The 23824-nt window shown below is 37.1% G+C and overlaps 1 protein-coding gene across 2 annotated transcripts in view; it reads left to right on the top strand.

Annotated features, from left to right (window-relative positions):
* The window catches only part of LOC130426037 (adenylate cyclase type 9-like), a 33709-nt gene extending 10312 nt beyond the window's left edge, over positions 1 to 23397 (top strand). The window contains exons 2-10 of one of the 2 annotated variants that reach the window (XM_056752535.1): positions 12867 to 13030; positions 13737 to 13829; positions 14714 to 14943; positions 15438 to 15540; positions 16208 to 16416; positions 16694 to 16853; positions 17657 to 17799; positions 18391 to 18414; positions 18493 to 23397. In XM_056752535.1, the coding sequence (XP_056608513.1) occupies positions 12867 to 13030; positions 13737 to 13829; positions 14714 to 14943; positions 15438 to 15540; positions 16208 to 16416; positions 16694 to 16853; positions 17657 to 17799; positions 18391 to 18414; positions 18493 to 19804 (2438 nt within the window). In that variant the 3' untranslated portion in view covers positions 19805 to 23397. The remainder of the gene's footprint in view (positions 1 to 12866; positions 13031 to 13736; positions 13830 to 14713; positions 14944 to 15437; positions 15541 to 16207; positions 16417 to 16693; positions 16854 to 17656; positions 17800 to 18390; positions 18415 to 18492) is intronic. The other variant, XM_056752536.1, reaches the window with a different exon arrangement.
* The last annotated feature ends 427 nt before the right edge of the window (positions 23398 to 23824 follow it).

Below are 23824 nucleotides of genomic sequence, written 5' to 3'. Positions count from 1 at the left end.
AATAATAATGATACTTTTTATAGTTAACAGTCAGTGTTTTTGAAAAGTATAAATTTAAAATAAATGTGATTAATTATGATTGTACAATAAGTACAGAAAAAACAGTTGAAGCCTGAAACATGTTTTTGTTATCCAGTCCAAGGCATGCTTTTAATAAATTCATATATATGAATTAATAATACATTTTCGTTTTGCGATTAAATAAACAAATGTTTTTCGGTCAGTATTTTAGAAACGATTAATTTTTACAAATTAATGTATTAAATTATAAATGTACATTAAAAACAAATGTGCTGAGGCCTGTTTGTTTCTTTTTCAAGTCCATGTCATGCTTTAAAAATTATATATATTATATTTATACTATAATAAATGAGTAGATTCATACTAATATAATTTATTAATAAGTTAATCTAAATTAATTAATATTACACTTAAGTTGGACGGTAAAAGAAACGGGAATGTTCGCTTATTATATTTGTGCTTTTATATATTCTAGTTTATATCATATTTTTATCTACAAAAGCTAAGCATACAGATTTGTAAGATCACGAAAAAATGTCACTCGAGTGAACCTAAACATTTAAACACTGGTGTCTGTCTATATGCGATATATGTATATTATTTTGTTATGACTTTTTAGTGTCTTGAGACTTGATTTTACATCTGCTCTCAATAAAACTGTAAGAGCTATATATTTTTATAGCCAGTTTCCCAAGTAATGTCTATAAAATGTATTATGTTGATATCGACAGTTCATGTCATTGCATCATTATTCGGCTGTCATTGTATATTCCTGACCGTGCACTTGCTTTGCTGTGATATATTGTATTTCTCATGACAAATTGTGTACATTTTTTTGTATGGCTCAGCAGAAAATGTATGAAGTCTCGACTCAGCACAATAAGCAGCTGCTCTGTTTTTCATTTACAATGTCTTGTGTTTACAGTCCTGTGAAATACGCCGTCCTCTGCAACATTAACTTTCCAAACAGTTTTTAATTGGGTCGTAGTCTTTAGCTTCTAATCGTTCCTGGACACAGTGAGAATCTTCGTCGGGTTTGTACTTGAAGGGTCGAGGGAGGTGATGAGTCAGCAGGTGCGTCTGTACATTTTTAAGTGCAATGTTTTGGAAGTTATTTGTCTTGGAGGACTATCACCGGAGTCACCTTAGGTTAAGAGATCAAATCACAGCCACCTGGAGCCGGCGAGAGACGAGCCTTGCTGTCTTATAAACATCTTCAAGTGTCTTTCATCGCAGGTCACAGGTCAGATGCACAGATTTTGAATGAAAATCAAAAATGTAACAGATATGAAGATCTATTTGCACAAAATCAATGGTGAAGAGACATGACACATCGTTCTGTTTACACGTTCCGTGACTGTAAATGTCAAGCGTGGAGTCTGGAGTAAAATAGGCTTCATTATGTAGATCCAGACGATTCATTAGCCCGCAGCGCTGACGGCGATGGATGTGCGGCTGTTCTCTTGTGTTGTGAGAGCAGGTGAAGACAGTTTGCTGTAATGTAAGTAGTAAATCACCGCTAAACCGTTACAGCCAAACATGGGTCGTATCCTCAGGGAGCCACCACGTTTGACCCTTACTGTCATGTATTCCCAGTGTCCTTCAGCGTACGGCTCTCAGGAGATGCTTTTATCGGCTCGTCCATCTGTTTTTAAAGAGAACTGAGCGGTTAATGTTGTGTAGAATTAAACGGGCTGCAGATGGGCCGACACAATATTATGGCAATTCATCATTTTTTACGTTTAGTTCAATTTGTACAATCTTATTCATTATCTTTTGCTCCAGTGATCTTTAGTTTTAATAGTCATACCATTCACTTTTAAACGAATTAGCCGCCTCACAAGATAGATTGTGCACACTGTTGTGTTTGTCTGTAGGTTTATTGGAAGTCACAGTGAAATTGAAATGTTTTTCATGAAATATTGGAGCGTTTATTGTAAATAGTTTATCAATGTGGGACATTCTACTTCTGTACTGTACTGACTATCCATTTAAAATGATGTATGTCAGATGGCTTGGGCGGAGCATCTGTTAACTCCTCTCTCTCAGAAGGCATTCTACTGCCAAGCCACGCCCACTATTTCACCAGGAAATCAAAATCCGGAAGTAAATACGATCGCAACTTCCGGTTCATGTGGACTATTAAGGTTATGCTTTTGTGCATGTTGGATATATTACAACTCATTGTGTATGAAAATGCATACACACGTTTATTGCCTTTGCGTTTATGAGTCATTTTAATGAATCAAAAATCTTTTTTTCTTCAAAAATGAGATTAAAAAAAATTGTGCATTCCAACTAATATTCATCAAACTGCGGTTGGTTTGTTTTGATTTAAGCCATGATAAAAAATACAGCTAAATAACACATTAAACATTATAAAAACATGATAACATAATAAAAAACATGATTTTTGGAAAAACGTAGCTATCTCATTTTGAAAACAAACACTTCGTCTGTTCCCTTAGGAAGTTCAATGAAGCAATACAAATATTAATTTAACATTAAGAGTAAGATCATTAATTATTACTCTGACTTGTCACCCACATCACAGTTTCAGTTCAAATTAAATATTAAAATGTGATTAAAAAACTTTGATTGAGTACTATTGGTTGGTTTTATGTATTATATTCACACTGTTTGCTTTGTGTGCCCATGTCAGTATCTCTAAAATACATCAAAGGAAGTAATACCTGAGAGGATAATTGACCCCAAAACAAATCATCTTTCATTATTTATTCATCCTCATGTCATTTCAAATGATGTTATTTGAGGGTTCTGTGGGATTTTTCGGGCATGAGAGTAGATGCTCATCAACCTACTTATCCTATTGATCCCTCCGTCACACGCACATTCAATGCTCTTCACATGCTCTGTACTGATGCTAATACCTCTAATTCCACTATCTGCAGGGAGGACGCGTGATAGATGCTGATGTGAATAAATAATTAGAGACTATGAAGGTCCACAAGGCCTTTTTGAAAGTGATGCTTAAGAGCGGACGCAATATAGACGCATCTTGAGATGATCGAGACTTTTTTTTACATGCGTGAAGTGTGTAATTTTTATTTTTGTTTTGCCGCTCTATCGCTATCTACGTGGCAATGTGGGTGATCGTTTTGGACTTGTAGGTAACCAAGTGGCAACGCCCTAGCAACGCCCATTTAATTTCTTTAGCAATTTTTGATGCCACTTTTAAATCTTTAATGTTTAATGCAATTTTGAAAGCGGTTGAAAGTATGAGTGTATTACGGGCTGTATTGTGCTCTGTGTTTCTCTGGCTTACCTCCAGAGCGCTGCCGACGAGGACTCATAAATGAAAGATGATTTCTCAAGGATATCCCCGAGTTCATTCTGCAGCCAGCAGTCTTTCTCTCTCGTTGTTTTGAAATGCAGAAGCGCATGCAGACGTGCCCATGCGTGGTAAACGTTGTCAGAATGTCTTGTGTGTGTGTAGTTTGAGGTCTCATTCGCGTTGAAGTATACTGTATAATCTTCTCTGCCATTTTCAACACATTTTTCTTTCCCGTGCCCTTGTCATATTGTGTCTCAGACATTTTGGATGCGAATACATTTGTATCATTCACCTCATTTGTTATAAATCGAGCGGATTGTGACACTGAATTGTTAACTGTTGCACAGACCTGGTGAACTTTCATTCTTTAGGTGATGGATTGCATGCTCGGATCTCAATTTCCTATTGATATTTTTTAAACAAAATGCTTTGAAATCTCCGGTTGAGGTCAATCTCACATCTTGTGCTTTTGGATTCAGGTGTCATCTGTTGTACTGCATCTCTGTTGTCACCAGTTAAGAAGATTTTTCCCAAAGCTCACGATGAAGCATTTAAAAGCTCCCATCCCATATCTAACCGCTGTTGCATTTGTGTCTTGATTTTCTCTCTCTCTCTCTTATCTCCCAAGAGGCCTTGCAGCTTCTAACAGCCACGGCCATGCAGAAGTGATAGTCAGAGCGGTTCATTCAAGGACAAAGAGGCTGATGTGTGCGTGCCCTTATTCACTGCGTAAGCGTTATTACCGGCCTCTACTGTATAATGCGTCTTCATTTTACTGGATTTTCTGGAGTATCGAGCAGCTCCTGGATGGAGATCTTTATCCATATGGAGAGTCAGAGGGGGGTGAGATCTTTCTCCGCTGATATGAGAGAGTAAAAGAGACCTTGAATTTACTATAAGCTCTTTCTGTGTTTCATCAGTGAGCGTCATTCAACCGTATCTTTTAATATTTTGTATGGGTATAGGTGGAATTTTTCAAATGTATTTTTCTTTTAATGCCAGGTTATGAAATGATGCGTATTTTTGTACATTATAATGCTTTATGAGGGCAAAAATTTGATGCACATTTGTTGCATAAACTCCGGCTCACTGTGTTTCTCAGTTTAAATATAAAACATTTAAATAAAGCAAACATTTTTTAAAACATTAACGTAATTTTTAAAACAGTAAGCTTAATACAATAAGTAAAGGCAAAATAAATGTATAACATTAAATATTTTTGATTTAATTCATATATTAATATTTAAATATATTATATACAGTTAATATTAACATATTTAATTAAATATAATTAATTAAAAGACTCTTATTTATTTAAAAAACATGTATAAGATAAATGCAATGACTAAAGGAATAAATGTATTCATTATGTATTTAATAATTAATGAACATATAATATATATATAAATATATCACATATAAATGTATCTATATTTAATTCAATATAATTAAAAAAAGACTCTTTATTTTTTTAACAATAGTCTTTTAGGTGTGTTTTTTATGTAAACGTTTAAAGTTGGTTCTTAATGGCAATATTTGATCTCATATATTTTTCAGACAATTCTTGAAAACTTGAAATGACTGCATCATGTTGGCAGTCAATGGAGGTGTGATTATCTGTTGATTTCCTTATCACATGAACTGAACCGAACACTTTATCATTTTATACGCAGTGGACAGCACATCAGTTTTGTAATAACTGAGGTGTTGCAGGGTTATTGCGGGCGCATTTATTATTTCAAGTGTGACTAGTTTTGTTTAGCTCTTAACATCAGCCTACACGTCATACGCCGTGAGATCAGCTCCAAATAAGGTTGTGTTTTCTACAATGGATGGCATGTTTAGCCGGAGATGGTGGGAGGGCTGGACGCAAACACAACACTTGACTTCACTGTAATATCGAGAGAAGTTATTGACAAAACAAAAGACATAAGAGAATAAAATCTTCTTAACCATAGAAAAAATCATTGCTCTGAGGTCTCAAGTTTTGTTTCAAGTTTAAAGTAAAGTTCACCCAAAAATAAAAGTTCTTTCATCAATTATTCACTCATTTTGTGTTTATACAATGGAAGTCAAAGGGGATCCGTGTTGTTCGGTTATCAACATTCTTCAAAATATCTTCTTTGCTGGATGAACAAATAAAGATTTTGGGTGAACTGTTTCTAATATTTTCCTAAGAAATGAAAAATGGAACAACAGAAATGGACACAAATGAGACATTTGTTGCCCAAAAGACAGCGAATGGTGAAACACCTGAAGAAGAGGAGTTTTTAAAGGAATTGATGAGAGATGCTCAGGGTTTTATCAGCTGCCGATGAAACGAACACACGCGCACACACGGCAAGAGAAATCTTTGTGCTTGTGATGATCTCCCACCGAGCGTTGAGTACCGTCCCCCCGCTGCTTCACCGTTGTCTTAAATCTCTCTTTTCTTATGTGAGAGTGAATAACATCTGCAGACGGGCTTCAATCCTCCAGCATTCCTCCGTAAAGAACCACAGTCTCCAAATATAAGCATTCGTTTAAACTGCTTTGTATTCTTTTCTAAAATAAGTGTGAGCAACATAACGCATGTGTGAGCCATCTGGCAATATAAATGATTAAAAACCAGACCTTTGTTTAATAAGGTCATACCACCCTGCTGAAAAGACCATCTCCGTGTGAATTTTCTGCTTGCTCCAGACTGGTTTAGCTGGGGGAACTTAACTACAGAAAGTCAACCTGATGGTCTCGCTGGTAAAGCACAAAAGGGATAGTTTAATAAAAGAAATGTCATAATTAAGGTATCTTCATTCGTCTGGTTTTGTAAAAAAACAAAGCTGTGATGCAGGTTATCTAGAGAGGTCTTCCTTTTTAAGAGCTGGGTCTATTAAACCAAGTGACGCCACCTGGTAAATACTCAGAACACCATAGCCACTGTATAATAAATGCAATAAAATCCATTTTATTGGGAACAGCATAGGAACATCCAGGACACTGTGGCATGGCGTTTTGCAAACTAAATAAAAATGTGCATATCATTATAAACTGATATATGGGTAATGTGGGATACTTTGAGACTAGAAGTATCCAAAATCAAAACTAGGTTTCTGGCATCATTAAAGCCACCATGCTTTGCATACAATTTGAGAAATCATTCTCTTGTCATTTTATCAGCCAGATTCATTCATTGATTTATTATGGGCTCTAACTCGCTGCTTTCTCTTCATTATTTGGTCATTGTTTCAATAACATTTAAAAAATAATCATTAATTAAAATAGAAATGTATAATGGACATTAAATTGGCAGATTATATTTTAGTCTAATCTTTATTTAGTTTTATATATTTAGTTTTAAAATTAATTTCAAGCATTTAGATTCAAAGATTTTTAAGATTGTGTACGGTATAAAGTTTGAATTTATGTACTTATTGTCTATTGGCAATTTTGTGTACAGCTGTTTTGCGACAATGCAAAATTGTGAAAAGTAATAAATTTAAAAAATCCCATGAGTTGGAAGAATTAAACATCTTTCAAATAAATAAATATGCATTACCCTCGAAATAAGACGGTAGAAAGTACTGCATTGTAATTTGAATATAAAGATAGTTTAATTAAAATAAAATGATGTTCATAGAAGTAATAGAAAGTTTATGATTTGATAAAAATGTCTGTTCAGATTAAATGTTTTTTATATATCAGAGAATAATTTGGCATGAAGGCATACAGGTAACACTGGCGTGATCGTTTTCTCAAGTTTTTGTTTGATGGGCTCAACTCTCAATCTGTTCTCTGTCTGTGCTCCCAATTCACGCTGAGAGGACAGATGCTTGCCTCCTTATGACGTGTGGTGTGTGGGGGGCGTGTTGCAAAAGTACAGTTTTGTAATGATTCAGTGTTTGTAACCCTTTTGGTTGACATTGAGAAACTCGTAACACTGACCCGTTTGGCAATGTTGGCGGGTGAGGTCAGGGTCTCTTATTGTCCTGTGAGTATGGAGAGGATGGACACACAATGTGTTTGAAGTGCCACTTTTGTGTGTGCTGTATGACAAAGCTGTGCGCTGAATGGAAAAGCCTGCAGCAGTGTGTCACACAAACACCTGTGAGATTTTGTGAATCATATAATAGCTTTATAAATATTTGCATACTTCTTAGATGAAAAAGGCTGACAGTGTTTAACAAAGCTTCAGTCCGTGGAGATAAGAACGTCTCTAGATACCTGACATAGTTTCCTTTCTGTTTTTCAGGCCAGAGTTGGGTGATTGATGGGGCTCGAACGAGACATGTGTTTTAATCGATGCGATCGATCGGCCCGTTTCGCATCTGTCAGAACAGGGTTGCATTGAGCACCTCGCTGCGTTCTGAAGACATCCGTTAGGACCGATTGACGTGCATGTTAGCAGCATCTTAGCACTTCTGATGGAATGACAGCCGAACGCTGCAAGTCTGTGCAAAACATATGGAACAGAATTATTTTTATGATGTTTTTCTGATGTAGTCTGGGGGGTTGTGTTATCGATCGGGTTGTGAAAAGTAGGTGCTGTGGTTTATGGCAAGCCGAATTAGCTTTTAATCATTCTCAGGATATGAATTTTTAATATCAACAATGTAATTATTACGAGTAAAAATGATTTTGCTTGATATCAAGAAAATAATTTATTATTGCTATTCACTAGTAAAAATGTGAATTCTTGATATCAAAAATTGATTTTCAACTAGTAAAAACGTATTTCTTGATATCTGTAGTTGCATTTTACCAAGTTAAATATCACAATAGACTGCCATTCAAATTCAGAATAAGCATATCAACAAGGGACAATTTAATTGTTGAAGAATAGACATTATCACTTCTAACCACACAATTATTTATATCAAAATTTAAGATTTTTCTAGTAAGAATTGCATTTCTGATATCTGAAATAAGATTTTTAACATGTAAGAAATTAATTATTGATATCTGAAATTGAATTAGAATGGCAGCCTATTGTGACATTTAACTTGATAAAATGCAATTACAGATTTAAAGAATGACGTTTTTTACTAGTTAAAATACTATTTTTGATATCAAGAATACACATTTCTGCGAGTGAAGACGTCATTGTTGATATCAAGAATTCACATTTTTACTAGTGAAAATGAAATTACTGATATCAAAAATAGTAATTGTTACAAGTAGAAATTATATTCTTGATATTAAGAATTATTATAATATTTACTAGTAAAAATTGAATTGTTGATATCAAAAATTCATATCCTGAGAGTGATTAAAAGCTAATTCAGCTTGCCATAGTGGTAACGCTGGGCGTAATGTGTAAAACTTTGCAGATTACATCCTTAAGTGTGGTGTGCATGTGCACATGTACATGGTTTACGAAATAGTAACCTAGCATATGAAGAATTGTGTATGCACATTTCAAAGACCATTTTGTTTGTATGTCCTTTGTGTCCTTCACCGGGCTTTAATTTTTTCCAAAAAGTGTGTTATTGAAAGCGTGAATCATAAAACAGTGGCGTTTAATGATAAAAGATGACCGGTGACAGCAGGCGTTGATGAATGAGATCCAGAAATATGGTCATTGCTTATTCATTCTGAGCTGTGTATTCAGACGGAGAATATTCCCCATCTTTGCTTGCTATTCGACTGTCAATCACAGATCAGAAAAACACTGAGTCAGTTGAGACGGCAGACTACACAATGTCTTTCATTTCAAAAGACACTTTCCACAGTATTGAAGAAATAATATGTTTAATATGCCCTGTTTTTTCAAATCTGTGTGAAGTTCCTACCCAAACGCAGATAATCTGAAGTGTGTCCTTTATGAACATGACCATGGTATTTTAGTATGGCAAGCCCGGTAAATATGTTTTTGGCAGATTATACATATATATATATATATATATATATATATATATGGCAAAAAATATTGTAAAACTTAATGGTGATTGTAGCAAAAATGGTTTGTGGTTACCATGGAATGTTTTTATTTTACAGATGTACAGATGTTTCATGTAAATGGCAAAAGTTGTAATTTAGGGAATTTGACTGTTTTTACAGTGAACTAAAACTATTTATTGTAGGAAAAGCATTCAATTTTTGTAAAATATCTTTTTACAAATGACCAGCAACTGTAATAGTTAAACTCAAACATGCATTAATCGAATGAGCTCAAATTAATCATTATTCCAAAATGCCCTGTGGCATTACTTTGAAGATCAAATGCGTGTGACGGATACGATTTGTTGCGAGAAATGCTTAAACCAATTTCGAGTCTGACTTTGAGAGAAATAAGTCAGAGGATTTATTTCTTCAGAAATTTTAGAAGTGTTCCTGTAAAACATGTTACTTTGCCAACAGATTCCGAGAGTACAGTTTAGTTGACATCACAGAGGATTATTAAAACATTTTTTCTTGATGAATATGTTTTTCTCATTGTCTTTAAGATCACAGCATAGAGTCATGACATCAGCATATATGTGTTTGGCTCCTACAGCATCCTAACCTCATACAAACTAAAGTTTATGTTTCCTCCGAGAATGTTGTAACTATAGATTTTAATGGGAAAGACATTCTGCAGAACAGAGAGAAGACTTGCAGGGCTTGCCAAAATAATAATGCACAATGCATTAAAAGTTTTAACATTTGTTGCTTTGTACATCCATTGACCATTAAGATTCTCTGACAGGTCGAATATTGTACTTTATGAGATCAAATCTCACTGGAATATAGCCGATTTATTGGATATCATAAAAATTGATCTTCATGAAACTGCATATCCGGTCTGTCTGTCACGTGTGTCCGTCTGTGGTTGTGGTGTTGTGGGCAGGGCAGGAAATGTCCTCAACACTCCTGATGAGACTCTTTGATAAACAGTCAGACATCTTTCTGAAACAAATGGTCTGGCTTGAGACTGAAATCAACTGAATGTTTATGAATCTTGATTTTTATTGTCCTGTTTGAAAGGAACTTTCTGACTGCGTTCTGACATTCTGCATTTACAGTATACTCTGTTAAAAGCCCTTGAATCATCTGTTTTTTAGCTTGGATTTCATCTTCTGGTTAAGTTCTTGTTCTGAGTTGTGTGTGAGTTGAATGGCTGAACGCAGACGCTACTTTCTTGAAATGTTATGCTGAAACGTTTCATGAAGCTTCGATTGTAGAGCGTCAACGACACAGGTTTGATTTCCAATCAACACATAGACACTGATGGAAATGAGATGGAAACATCTGACGAATGTATAGATGAGACATTTCCTGACAGTTTTTCATTCTGTTTCTGTGCATGTATATGTGTTGTCATGATGACAGCATTGCCCTTGTCATTCATTAATATACCTCAATGTGTCTTCACAGTGTTTTCAACATTTATTCTTAAAGATCTTAAATTCTTTAACGCTTAAAGTGAGCGCTATAGTGAGAAGTAAATGCATTAGCAAACCTTGCTTTCTTTCCTATGACCTTTTCTAAAAATAGCATCCGGATACAAGAAAAGGTGCTGAGATTGAAGGAGTGTTGAGAGAGAGGGAGAGAGGGAGGGAGGGAGAGAGAGAGAGAGAGAGAGAGAGAGAGAAAGATAGAGGGATTCAGATATGGAGAGAGTGAAAGAGAGACAGCATACACAGCACACACATGAGACATAAAAACCTGTAAACAAGTATTAATATTTATTCAGTTTTCAATTTTTTTCTATTATCTACAGTCATTAAAAACTGTATACAAGTAGATGACAAGTAAATTATTTACTTATTTGTTCTATTTTCATAACGGCATGAAGCGAAAATCAATGAAACAAATAGACAGTGTTGGTTTCTTCATTCTGTTTAGTCATTGTATTCATTCTATTCAATAGATTTATTTCTATATTTTGGCAATGCTTTGTGTATATATTTTTATATATATAATATACATTTTCTAACCACACATTTACATGAATTATACAATTTCACATTAAAAACAGCAATCAAACACTGTTTTTATTGGTTATGTTTTGTTTAACTTGCCGAAGTATATGTAAAGGTGGACAGAGCTGATTCACAGGTGTGCGTGTCCTAAAATGAAATTGCACATTTGACACTATCTGTCAACCAATCAGAATAAAGCATTTGAAAGTGGATTATTGATGTGTGAACATATATCAGACATGAGTCCTGGGACATCGCAAAAGAAAACATGCATCAAGCCAAGATTTAGACTTTAGTACAAAAAACTTTCATGCATGTGCTTTGACTGAGAAATCTTTATTCATTTCGATTTGCATTTACAAAAATCTTTAGACCAAACAGTCCTGTCAGTAAATATGTGATTGACTCTAGGTAAATGTTTAAACAGGAAAACGTGTCCTGTCTTGTTTTTATTAATCTAAAGAATGTTGTCTCAAGGTCGTAACTCTAGCGAACTGGACAAAATGTGTTCGGTGTTTTTGAGCCTCATTAAACATGCATGAAGTTTTAAAAGAGCACTACGCAGAATGGAGCGGTACAGTGATTTTTATTCCAGGTGCTTGTCCTCCTGATTTCCACGCCAGCTTGTGACAGGTGAATAATGCGCGTGAAGACAGAGACACATGTGCTCGCTTCTAACGTTGGCATTGGGCCTGACGTTTTTAGTTCCTGAGCTCTCAGACCGCACTATCGACAAAAACCTGAGAGTGTTTGGGTGGAACAGGACACTTTTAGTTGTCTTATTGTGGCTATACAACACTCGACCTTTCACAATCCATATTTCTTGTTTACTCTTCCCACGTATGTCACTCAGATGCTGCTCGTTCTTTGGAGATTTGACAGAGTTTTCCTGTGTTTTATTGATATATCAATGTCTCAGATGATTGTTAAAATATTTGGAGGTTTAAATGATTGAATGAATGAACGCAAATTTGAGGAGAAATGTTTGAGGTCATATTCAGATCTTCAATAATATGGACTTCTGGTTGCAGACTTGACAAATGTGAGCTCGGTTTGACACATTGTTGCCATCTCTTCTGAAACTTTTGTGACATTTCCGACTCTTTTTCTCAGGAGAAATATCTGAGACAGATAAGACTAAAGCAAAGGTTTCCATTTGCTCAAACTCATTTAGCAAGCTATCATTCCAGGTCAATTTGCCACCTATATAAATATTAATATTTTATATATATACCTTTTTATTATTGATACATTTTTCAGGTTTATTGCTAGAACAAAGACATGAATATGAGTTTTGCGCTATATATTTAGATCCATATGTATGTCCCAAATGTTGGTATTATGGATGCAAGAATACTTGCCCTCATGTACATCTTCCATCTGTCATTCGCTGAATATTACATTCAGTTTGTGGGAGGGTTGAGTTTAATTCAATAAAAGCATCATCTGCACATTTGATCCACACAAAAAAACGGGTGAAAAATCCTATCATGTCCACCTGGTTTCACACACACACACTCTCTCTCTTCACAATCCATGTGCTTGCTCGGAGATGATTGATGAATCAATTTGATGGTTGTCAACACGGGTCAATGCACAATGAACCAAACTGATACAGACAAACACTGCTGGGACTTGATGGTGTGTGTGTGTTTGTGTGTTCTCTCCAGGTCTTAAGACGTATCTGATCTCCGGGAGGAAAGTGAAGAATGCCCACTGTTCTCAGTCCGTTCTGATGGGAACGGAGCTCCGAAAATCCATCAGCGTTGCATCCTGCGCTCACACACCTGACCTGACGTCATCGGCCTGCGCTCTCACACCGGACAGAGTAAAGGTCAGTGCCTTCAAATATTTACAATAAGCAAATGATTTAATATCGTACGATATCAGTATAGTTCAGGTTGATGTTGTATGCTTTAAGTTTATGCATTCAACCATTTAATGCTGAAGAGAGCTGATGCATTATATAAAATATTGGCGTGTTTCGCAAATCACTGTAATGCATACGTCAATAAAAGCGCACGGCCAGAGAGACACCGGTGGTAGATCGGTCAGGTTATAATGGACCGGTGCGTGACGCACCCCACTCTCATTACATTTGATCGACCAATCAAAGCCAACAAGCGTTCATCCGAGCAACCTTTCAAGGGACGCCACATTACCCAGCAGCCCCGGTGAAGAATGCTCTCATCATTGCACTTAACACTGATGGGACCTTGGGTTGCAAACAATGGGGGTAAATACGATAAGAGAGACAGGCGAAGCATGTGGCTCTTTGCTGACAGTGTAGAGAGGAACACAGACTGATATCATTATTCACATCTGTTTAATCCACTGAATATTCATGATACACATGATAAATTTCATTCCACGCTTCAGTTTATGGGTGTTAAATGGCAGAAGCAAAAAAAAGTTTAATATACTGTCATTTTAAATAGTTGAAATACTTTTTGATTGTTAAAGATTTTAGGCAACAATATTTTTTCAACAATTCTTACCCTGCTCAGTTGTTATTCTGATCATGTTTTTTGTCCCATCAGTCCGCCTGTCCCTCGTGTAGCGTGTTGGCTTCAGAAGATGGGATGCTTCTTAACAACTGCACAGATTCCGATCATAAATCCATCAACAGGAAGGTGCATCAATTAGATCTGAATAAAATGAATAGAATGAATAAAAATGCTAGAAAGAATAGAATGAATAATTTAAAAAGTGCATTGAAAAAACAGACGAGGCTAGACCTTAGTTAAATTAGCATATTTAAGGCACTTTTATAAAAATGCTGTAGAAAAAACATGACTGGTTTGACGAAACAATGACACTGGCATATTTTAAACTATGTCAGGGCAAGTTATTTTCAGTTAAGATAGGTCAATTAAATTTTAGTCTGGGACTTCATAAAGTCCGTGAAATCGGGCACAAAAGGGTAAAGTCAGGAGTGCTTTGTTGTGTTTGGTACAGAATTGTGCGCATTATGTAGGACAATATACATAGTGTGTACTGCAGATATGACATTGAGTTGTCTTGAAAATAATGTCATGATGAAAATGCATGTAATGATCCTAAAAAATATTAAAAATAATGTAATATATAATGTCACACTACACTAATACACACACACAATCTTTTTTCAAAAATCGGTACTATATATTAAAAATGATATAATATAAATATAAATACTTTATTCATTTTAGTTTTGTTAGTAAATTTATATTTTTGTCTTCTGTGATCTATTATTTAAGCATTTGTCTTCTGATCAAAATATTTGTAATGTCAAGAGAAACATATCACACAAGTGACCCTATAACCTTTAATAGTACTTTATATTTGTATGTTTTTATAGAAAATTATCTATATTTTATATTATAAAAACTATGTATTATATATGTGAATATATATATATATATATATATATATATAATTATTTAGAAATTAATTAAGTAGCATTTAGTATAATCTAGCAATAATAACGTTTTCCTGAAATCCATTCCTTGTTTAATTTTCCCATCTGAATCTTCAGGGACCTTCTGGTAAGAATCCGAAGACTCTTAATGGCTTGTTAAGTCCACACCTGGAGCAGCACGTGGCCCACAGTCAGACATCTCTGTGCGAGATGCTGCAGGAGAAGAAGTGGGGTGGCGGCTTCAGCGGCATGGGGACGATGGATCATTCTGCCCTCATCCCCCTGCGCTCCAAAAACTTCCGAGAGAGGAGCGACGCACACTTTGTGGACGTGATAAAGGAGGACAGGTTAGAAAGCGCTGCAGTTTTGAGGCCGTGTGGGGACGAGGCCCGCTGGGACGGAAATGTCAGATAAGATGGAATGTTATTGTTTAACGTCCGCCAGCGGAGGTTGTTCTGTTCCCACCGGGGCGTGTGATGCACTTTGATGTAATGTACTGTACTTTTCTATGATGTACCATATGTGTCCTAGGCATTCCATTTTTCTCCTCTTACTCTTTAAAGAGCCATGGGTGAATTCACTGACAAATCAACTTCTTTTATTCACTAACCACGTCCAGTTTAACCAAGTTAAATGATAGTTCACCCAAAAATAACAAACTCTGTCATCATTTATTCACCCTCCTGTGGTTGTAAATGTGACTCTTTCTTCCGTGCAACACAAAAGAAGATATTTACAGAAATGTCTAAGTGGTGTTGTGTATACAGCAGGCGCATTTGTAAAACGCATGGGAATCCAAAATCACCAACAAAATCTTGTTTTTTGTGCTTTGACCCTCCAGTCTGATGAAAGATTACTTTTTCAAACCGCCGATCAACAAGTTGAGTCACACATTCATAGACAAGTCTTTGGAGAAGGCTTACAAGACCAGTTACCAAGAGGAGGTGAGATTCAATCATCTACCAAATGTTGCTCATTCATTGCTCATCTGGTCTCATATCCAGTGCTTATAACAGCGTGCATGATTGTTTATAAACTGGTGATGCAGAGGAACAGCATTATAAGACAGATCAGGAGAGTTTTATTGGACTGTCTGTGTTGCCCTCTAGTGGTTTGTTTTGAAACGCATAAATGCAGGAGTCCAACATTAACTTTGCAAATGGCCGGTGACTGCAGAAAATGCACTGTGAGTGTCCATATATTTATGCCCAGTAAAACTGTGTTTTGAATCATTTTTATTAGAAATTTATTTTTTTCCCTGTGACAATCAAATTAAAGGAATAGTTCACACAAAATTGAGAAATGTGTCATCATTTGTTACAAACTTGATACATTTCTTTGTTGTGCTGAACATATATGAAGATATTTGAATGAAATTTTGTAACATAGCCGTTTTTGGTCACCATTAACTCCCATAGTGGTCCTACTGTGGGAGTCAATGGTAACCCATAACGGCTGATTTATTCATCCTCATGTCATTAAAAAACATTTTTGGGTGAAGCATTCCATTAATTTGGGAATTTATCACTTATGTTAAATGCTTTCTCAAAGGTCTCCCTTAAAATGAAAGAACAATTTTCTTCTTTCTCTCATGGTCTTTTTCTGTCTCAGGTGAAGACGCAGGCTCCCGTCCAGACTTTCGCCAGTCCCACATTCAGCTCTTTTCTGGACATGCTCTTGTGTTGCTTTGTTTTTCTGGCTCTGTCATTGGCTTGCTTCCTGCGGCCGCTGGTTGCTCATCAGCCCCTGCCCACTCCTGCGCTCATCGTGGCTGCAGTTTCAGCCGTGCTGGAGTGTTTGGCCTTGGTTCTGGCCGTCCGGTGAGCGTTACCTGAGATAAACGTGTCACACCCTATCACAGCCAATCAATTAACTTTCCTAGAAATCCTAATCATAATTTGGGGTCACAGTTTCCCGGTATGACTGCACCAATGACGCCTGAAATGAACAACCAATAGGACCACTGCAATTGGTTTATTGTGAATAATCCACAGCTATGGACCAATTTAAAATAACCATATTACATTTTCACAGTGTTTTTGGTGTTCACATAGCGGTTGGTTTATTAATCTGTTCCTGAATCTGTGTATTATGTAGAAGAGCGTTTTATCTGGATATGGTTCTGGACTGCACCAGGACACTCCTTTGGGCAATCTCTGGCTGGGTTCCTCGTCACATGATCGGAGCGGTGCTGGTGTCATTGCCTGCTGTGGCCGTCTTCTCTCACATCACCTGTAACATGCATCAGTCCATACAGGTATGCAAACATTCCATATGTGTGTGAGCATTTTCATTTTTGGAGAAAGGTTTTTAATTGAGTACTAACACAGATGCTCAGTTGGATTCAGATCTGGCCTTTGATGTGAATGATTTGTCCTAAAATAAATACGGTTCTGATTCAAAACATTTCCCCTGTATGATCTGGTCACTAGAGTCATGCCTAAAGCGTAATATCATTCAATAGATTAACGGCACGCAATCTTGGGTTTGTGTCAGATGTGATGCTCACTGCTGTTTAAAGTTTATTGTTAACATATCGTGAAAAGTAAAAATTACTAATCCAATGTAGAGAACATCAGCGAATGCATGCTTCTCACTTAGAGTTTGGAGTAGTTCACCTTCAAAATGAAAATTCTGTCATCATTTACACGCTCTCTAGTCATTTTAAACCTGTATGACTTTCTTTCTTCCACAGAACACAAAAGAAGATATTTTGAAAAATATTGGTAACAGAACTAACTGCACAGCCCCCCCATTCACTTCTATTATAACATTCTTATAAATATCTTCTTTTGTGTATTGCTGAAGAAAGAAAGAAAAAAAATTATTTTGAAGGTGAACTACTGTAAATTTATTTTGTCATCACATAAAGAGATTCCTTAAAATTGGCAAAAATGTAGTAAAACACATTACATATCAAACACCATTTATTGTGTAAAGCCACAATGTAATGCAAAAAATGCTTTTGAAAGCCTTTGTGTACATAAGAAACCTATTACGTTACTATTTAAAATCCCCTATAATTAATTCATTTAACTTATTTTCAATCCTGTTTCCCAGTTCACCATGTTCACCTGCTGTGCCGTCATAGTTGCCATCATCCAGTACTGCAACTTCTGTATGCTCAGTTTCTGGATGCGTTCAAGCCTGGCGACGCTAGCTGTACTTACATTTCTGAGCGTGCTCTGGAGTCCTCCATGCAGGTTTACACAACACATTATTCACTGAATATGAATTATGAAATACAGTAAGTCATAGAAATGGTTTTTAAATGATAATTCAACACCCCTGATAGCACACCCAGCTTTCACACGTACGCCTGTAAGACGACCGCTAAAGATCTGCAGATCTGGAAAACATCTGCAATGTAAAAACGTCTGCTAAACATCTTAGAAAGTGCAGTTTTACATCCATTCTAAATCATAAACATCTTACGGATGTCTATATGACAGTTGACAGCAGACTTCTCTGAGATGTATTGCAGATGTCTTCTAGATGTCAAATAGACCAGAAGTAGTGCGCAAATCTGCCAGAAGTAGTGCGCTGTCAGGGCCCATCCATCCATCTGGGAGATGTCTATTTACGTATTTTTTGCTCATCTGCAATACATCTCTGAGATGTCTGCTGTCAGATGTCTGTAAGGTATTTATGATTTAGAATGTGCGTAAAACTGCCTTTCGAAGACGTTTACCAGATGTTTTACACAGCAGATGTCTTCCAGATCTTTAGCAGACATCTTACAGATGTACCTGTGCTATCCGGAACTAATGCTGTTTTTCCTTTTTTTCTTTTAGCACTTGGGAGCGTTTCTTTTTGGGGTAAGTTTAACTCTCACACCAAATTCTCCAGTAGAATTTAAAAACATTAAAACTTTTGCTCTTTATCTTTTTAATTAGATCCAGCGACCTCAACATCACCGATTATGAAGTCCAGTCCTCTTTGAAAGCTTCGGGACCACAGGACCTGCTTGGCCCAGAGGCTCTGGTGGCCTTTTTCCTGTTAATCCTTCTGGTTTGGTTTCTGAACCGAGAGTTTGAGGTTAGTTACCGTCTACACTACCACGGCAATGTGGAAGCCGACCAACATCGCATCAAGATCCAAAACATGCGTGACCAGGCGGACTGGCTCCTGCGGAACATCATCCCCATCCACGTGGCAGAGCAGCTAAAGGTGACTCAGAGCTACTCGAAGAACCACGACAACGTGGGCGTCATCTTCGCCAGCATCGTCAACTTCAGCGAGTTCTACGAGGAGAGCTATGAGGGCGGCAAAGAGTGCTACCGCGTCCTGAACGAACTCATCGGGGACTTCGACGAACTCCTGCGCAAGTCCGACTTCTCCAACATCGAGAAAATCAAGACCATCGGCGCCACCTACATGGCGGCGTCGGGTCTCAATGTGCAACAGTGCAGCGACCAGGCGCACCCGCACGCCCACCTGCGAGCCCTGTTCGAGTTCTCCTTGGAAATGATGCACGTGGTCGACGACTTCAACAAAAACATGCTGGGCTTTAAATTCAAGTTACGAATCGGGTTCAACCACGGACCCCTCACAGCCGGAGTGATCGGCACCACCAAGCTACTCTACGACATCTGGGGCGACACGGTGAACATCGCCAGCCGAATGGACACCACCGGCGTTGAGTGCCGCATTCAGGTCAGCGAAGAGAGCTATTGCGTGCTTAGGGGAATGGACCACGAGTTTGACTACCGCGGCACCGTCAACGTGAAAGGCAAGGGTCAAATGAAGACCTACCTGTACCCCAAGAGCACAGACAGAGGACCCGTGCCAAAGTACCAGCTCTCAGTCTCACCGGAAATCAGAGCACAGGTGGACGGGAGCATCGGTCGCTCCCCCACCGACGAGATCGGCAATTTGGTGCCCGCCTCCAACGTCAGCAGGGTAGGCGCATCGTTCTCCGTCAGCTCAGGGCTTACGGGACAGGGCTACTCAAGCAGAGACTTCACCGAGAAGGCATCTGGCAGTGAGTGCTGCAGCAGTACGTCCAAAACTCAGCGATCCTCGTCCGCCGTTGGCCTGACTTATAGACCAGAAACCAACTTGAGTGGAAAGCCGGCCACATTCGGTATACCACCAAACCCAACGTTGACCTCTGATGTGCCGGGTTCCAGACAGTCAGAAAACCTTGAGTCGAAGGCCACAGCAAAGAAAGATGTTGAATACACTGGAGAACTGACAAAACTCTGACAAGCCAGCGATGTTGTCCTTAACCCTTTAAACATGGGCTTGCAACCCTCTCCGTTGAGTCCACGGGGATAGGCATGCTTAGGAATGTACGTATCCTACACTCCTAAAAATAAAGGTGCTTAAAAGGTTCTTCAGAGCGATGCCATAGACGAACCATTTTTAGTTCCACAAAGAACCATTCAGTCACAACCATCTCTTTCTTACTTTCTTATAATCTGAAGAACCTTTTTTTCCAGCACAAAGAACCATCTGTGAAACAGAAAGGTTCTTCAGATGTCAATGGTTCTTTATGGAACCAAAAGGTACTTCTATGGCATCAAAGAGCCTTTTAAAGCATTACTTTTTTAGGAGTGTACCGTATATTTGTGTGAAGTGGAACGTCTGAATTAAAGCACACGATGTTTGTACAGGAAGGCCCATTACTGATGTCTTGAGCAGGATGACACAGTTCTTGGACTGTAGAGTCAGACCGGAGAACCACAGAGGAATAGAAGGAATGGTGCGGAAATGCATCGGGACAGCACAAACCACATTTATTCCCATTTATTTACGATCAATTTGATACCATTTCCAACTGCTCTTTCTGTTTTGTGAATTATTCATTCTTCAGATTTCTGTTAGTGAAGTGCCTTCATTATAATAACAATGTGTGAGGCATTTTGAAAAACCTTAAGAAGATTCAAGGTTGTCGATTTGGTGTTAGAAAATGCTTTTACTGGTTTAAGTTTAAGTTCTACCAGTTATACATTTAAAGTTGCATTATTTTATATTCTGTACCTTGTATATGTTTTTCCACTTAATAGTATTTAAGAGAATGTTTGGACAATTTTACAAAGCGTTTTGCAGATTCAAAAAGGGCAAACCATCATACAGGTAATGTCAAAAAGTCTCTTTGAAGAAGTGAAATGTAGATCAAGCTGTGGGCTCAGTTATAATCAAGACCATCAAACATTTTTACAGAAACTATCCATCTTGATTTAATTTTGTGCAGGGTTTGCATCCTCCTGATTTGTTTCCTCTCATTAGTTTCAAAATCGAATCTTTGAAATAACACGAAATAGCAAGGTCTTAGCTGATAACACGATCAAAAAACAGTCTCAAAGGACATAAACTGCATCAGTGAATTAGCTTCTTAAAGGAATAGTTATCCCAAAAACATAAATTCTGTCATCATTCACTCACCCTCTTAATGTTTCAAACCTGCATCCCATCTTCCACAGAACACAAAAGAAGATATTTTGAAAAAAAAAATTGGTACCTGGACTTCACTTGCATTGGTTTTGCATCCATACCATAGAGGCGAATGGGGTCCAGTGCTGATCGTTACCAACTTTCTTAAAAATGTCTTCAGAAGAAAGAAAGTCATACAGATTTGAAATGACGGAGGGTGAGTAAATGATGAGTAAATGATGAGTTTTTACTTTTGGGTGAACTATCCCTTTAACTTTTATTACTTAGAGAAGTAAATGTAAGTATCTTTATAAGCATGGCAACAATATGTAAAGTTAAATCTTCAGAATTTCACACTTCAATGCATGTGATGTGCCTAGTGTTCCTAGTGATTCATCAGTGCACGCTATTCTAGTGTTGACCGATAGGCAAAGATGTTTAAACGGACGTTTAGACTTGTTGGAGTTCCTGCTAAAATCTTACTCAATACAACAATTTAATGTTGCAGATAAGATACATTTGAAACGTTTGTATTGGTATACACAAAGATGTGACCTTCAGCCTCCTCGTCCCTTGAGACCTTCACAACCCCAGCAGGCTTAATTCTTATTTACAGGTGGATGAAATCAAGTCCATCTCAACATTGTTTTCTCATTTAATATGAATTTATACTTTAAAGAGGGTAAATGTGTTATTTAATGGTGACTTTGGGAATCGTTGCCTTTAGCTGCAGTTTGATGTGACATAAAGAAAAAGATCAGCCATCTTGATTATTAGAAACTTAAGTAAGTTTTGTAAATGAAGTCTCCGTATTGGCAGAATCGTGGGTAAAACAAACTGGCAATAATCTGGACAGCCGAAATGGAGCATGCCAGTTAAATGTACAGATTTTTGTGAAATATTAGAATAGGTTAGATTATAGTTTCGACTCGCCTGCTTGTCTTTTGCCGTGCAATAGTAAAGGGTAAAGTATTGTAAGGGATATTAGACAGATCTGTCGCTATGTATGTATGTAACTTTGCACTGATATTGCATCAATTACTTGACTGTTTCGCTTCGAAAATGAACGTCATCTTTTTTCCTACTTTTGATAAGAGTTTAATGTAGTTGTTTCTATCACTTATAATGGGATACACTGTCATAGTTTAGAGGGTTGTGTGCTCAAACTTTGGTGTTGTTGATTTTCTCATTAACTTGTCAAGAGACACATTAATAATATTCATAAGATTGTTCTTTGATGAAACTACGTGACCTTATGTAGAACTCTGCCGTGATGCCATACAGAAAAAAGGGAATTGTTGTAAAAAAATGATTAATTTGTCAATTAGTTTTTTGTGTATTAGTGCCTTTTACTTATTAAGAATGCATCGAAATGACAAATGACACCCCTTGTTCATTTTCATACACATAATTCACGTCTGTGCTATTTTCTTAAAATAACTTTTTTTAGCGCTGTGCCTTTTCTTTTAAAGAATTTGCTTACCATGTCCATGCCTGATGTGTATTCAATCTGAATGTGAAAATTACAGGATGAATATTGTCATTTGACTCCAAGGTGCGATTCTTAAATAAGGGACTTAAACTCTGTGCTGATTTTGATGTGAACTTTTATTTTATTAGTGACACCTACGGTACTCAATTATTTATGTTTCATTGTATATGGGGCACAACCTTTAGACCATAATAAAAGCGCCGTTGCTGCCTAAAGGGGAATATGAGCACACAACCCTGCAGGGCTCCTCTGTTTTTAGAGATGGAGAGCAATATAAAACTTGATTAAGCAAAATAAGCATCGTGAACCGCTGCTTTAGGGCTTAAACTGTTGATCTCAGCCTGATAGAAATAGAAATGTACCTGATATGAACCGCTTGTCACAACTTTATAGCGAGCAATGAAAGGGCTGAACAAATGCATGATAACAGAAGAGCCACTTTTTTATTTCATTTTCATTTCGACCAGTTGATGATCCCAAGCAATTTGATTCCAGCAATGTGATACAACCTTGATACACAACTTGTGTCTTAATAGATGAATCACTGGAACTTTTCACCAAAGAGTTGATTTATTCAGAATGTCTGATTTTGACTTTTACTCTGTTTCTTCAGAGATACTTTATTAAGTCATTTATAAACTCGATGTGTAATCTGTATCTGTGTAAACTCTGTTCTGTTTGTACATATGTATTGCTCTCTGTGTCAACATATCATTCTTTTTTGTGTTATTTATACATATACATATGCATGTGCCATACTGTTACATCAGAGCCAATGGATGATAAGGGAACGCTAATAATACAGTGTTAAAGTCTGCATTTTGTCTGTTGATTTTTTAATTGACTTTACAATCTTCTAAGCAGTAATATTGTGCACACATGCATTTCTACTTCTGTATCTAATACTATAAATAAAACTATTAGTAACAGATATTCATAATTTTTGTATAGGCATAATATTGCACTTTTACTTTATTTTAATGTAAATTCTACATTGAAAGTCATTTTATTATACCACCATGTAAGTCTTATCGTAGCAGCTTGTAATAAAAGTAATATATACCGTATTTATTGTAGATTTTCCCAAAATTGAACAAGTTCTCACGTTTCTCTCACTTCCAAATGAAGCGCCAACCACGGCCCCTAGCGGCTATTTTGGTTAACGCAGTGTGACGTCATCGCGTGCGTGAGAGGCGTGCCTGCGCAGCCCCTCCCCCTCCACAGTCTGGCTGGAAAAGAAAAAAACTTTTTTGTATCGAAGGAATCAACAGCCGCCATCTTGTCGCGGATGAGCGTCAGGATTTCGGGAGATCATTATTAAATTTTTTACGCACCCTGCTCCACCAGAACCGGCCCAA

The sequence above is a fragment of the Triplophysa dalaica genome, chromosome 7 (genome assembly GCF_015846415.1).
Source record: "Triplophysa dalaica isolate WHDGS20190420 chromosome 7, ASM1584641v1, whole genome shotgun sequence".
Lineage (NCBI taxonomy): Eukaryota > Metazoa > Chordata > Actinopteri > Cypriniformes > Nemacheilidae > Triplophysa > Triplophysa dalaica.
Note: the sequence above shows the minus strand (reverse complement) of the source record. Positions and strands in the feature narration are given on the sequence as shown.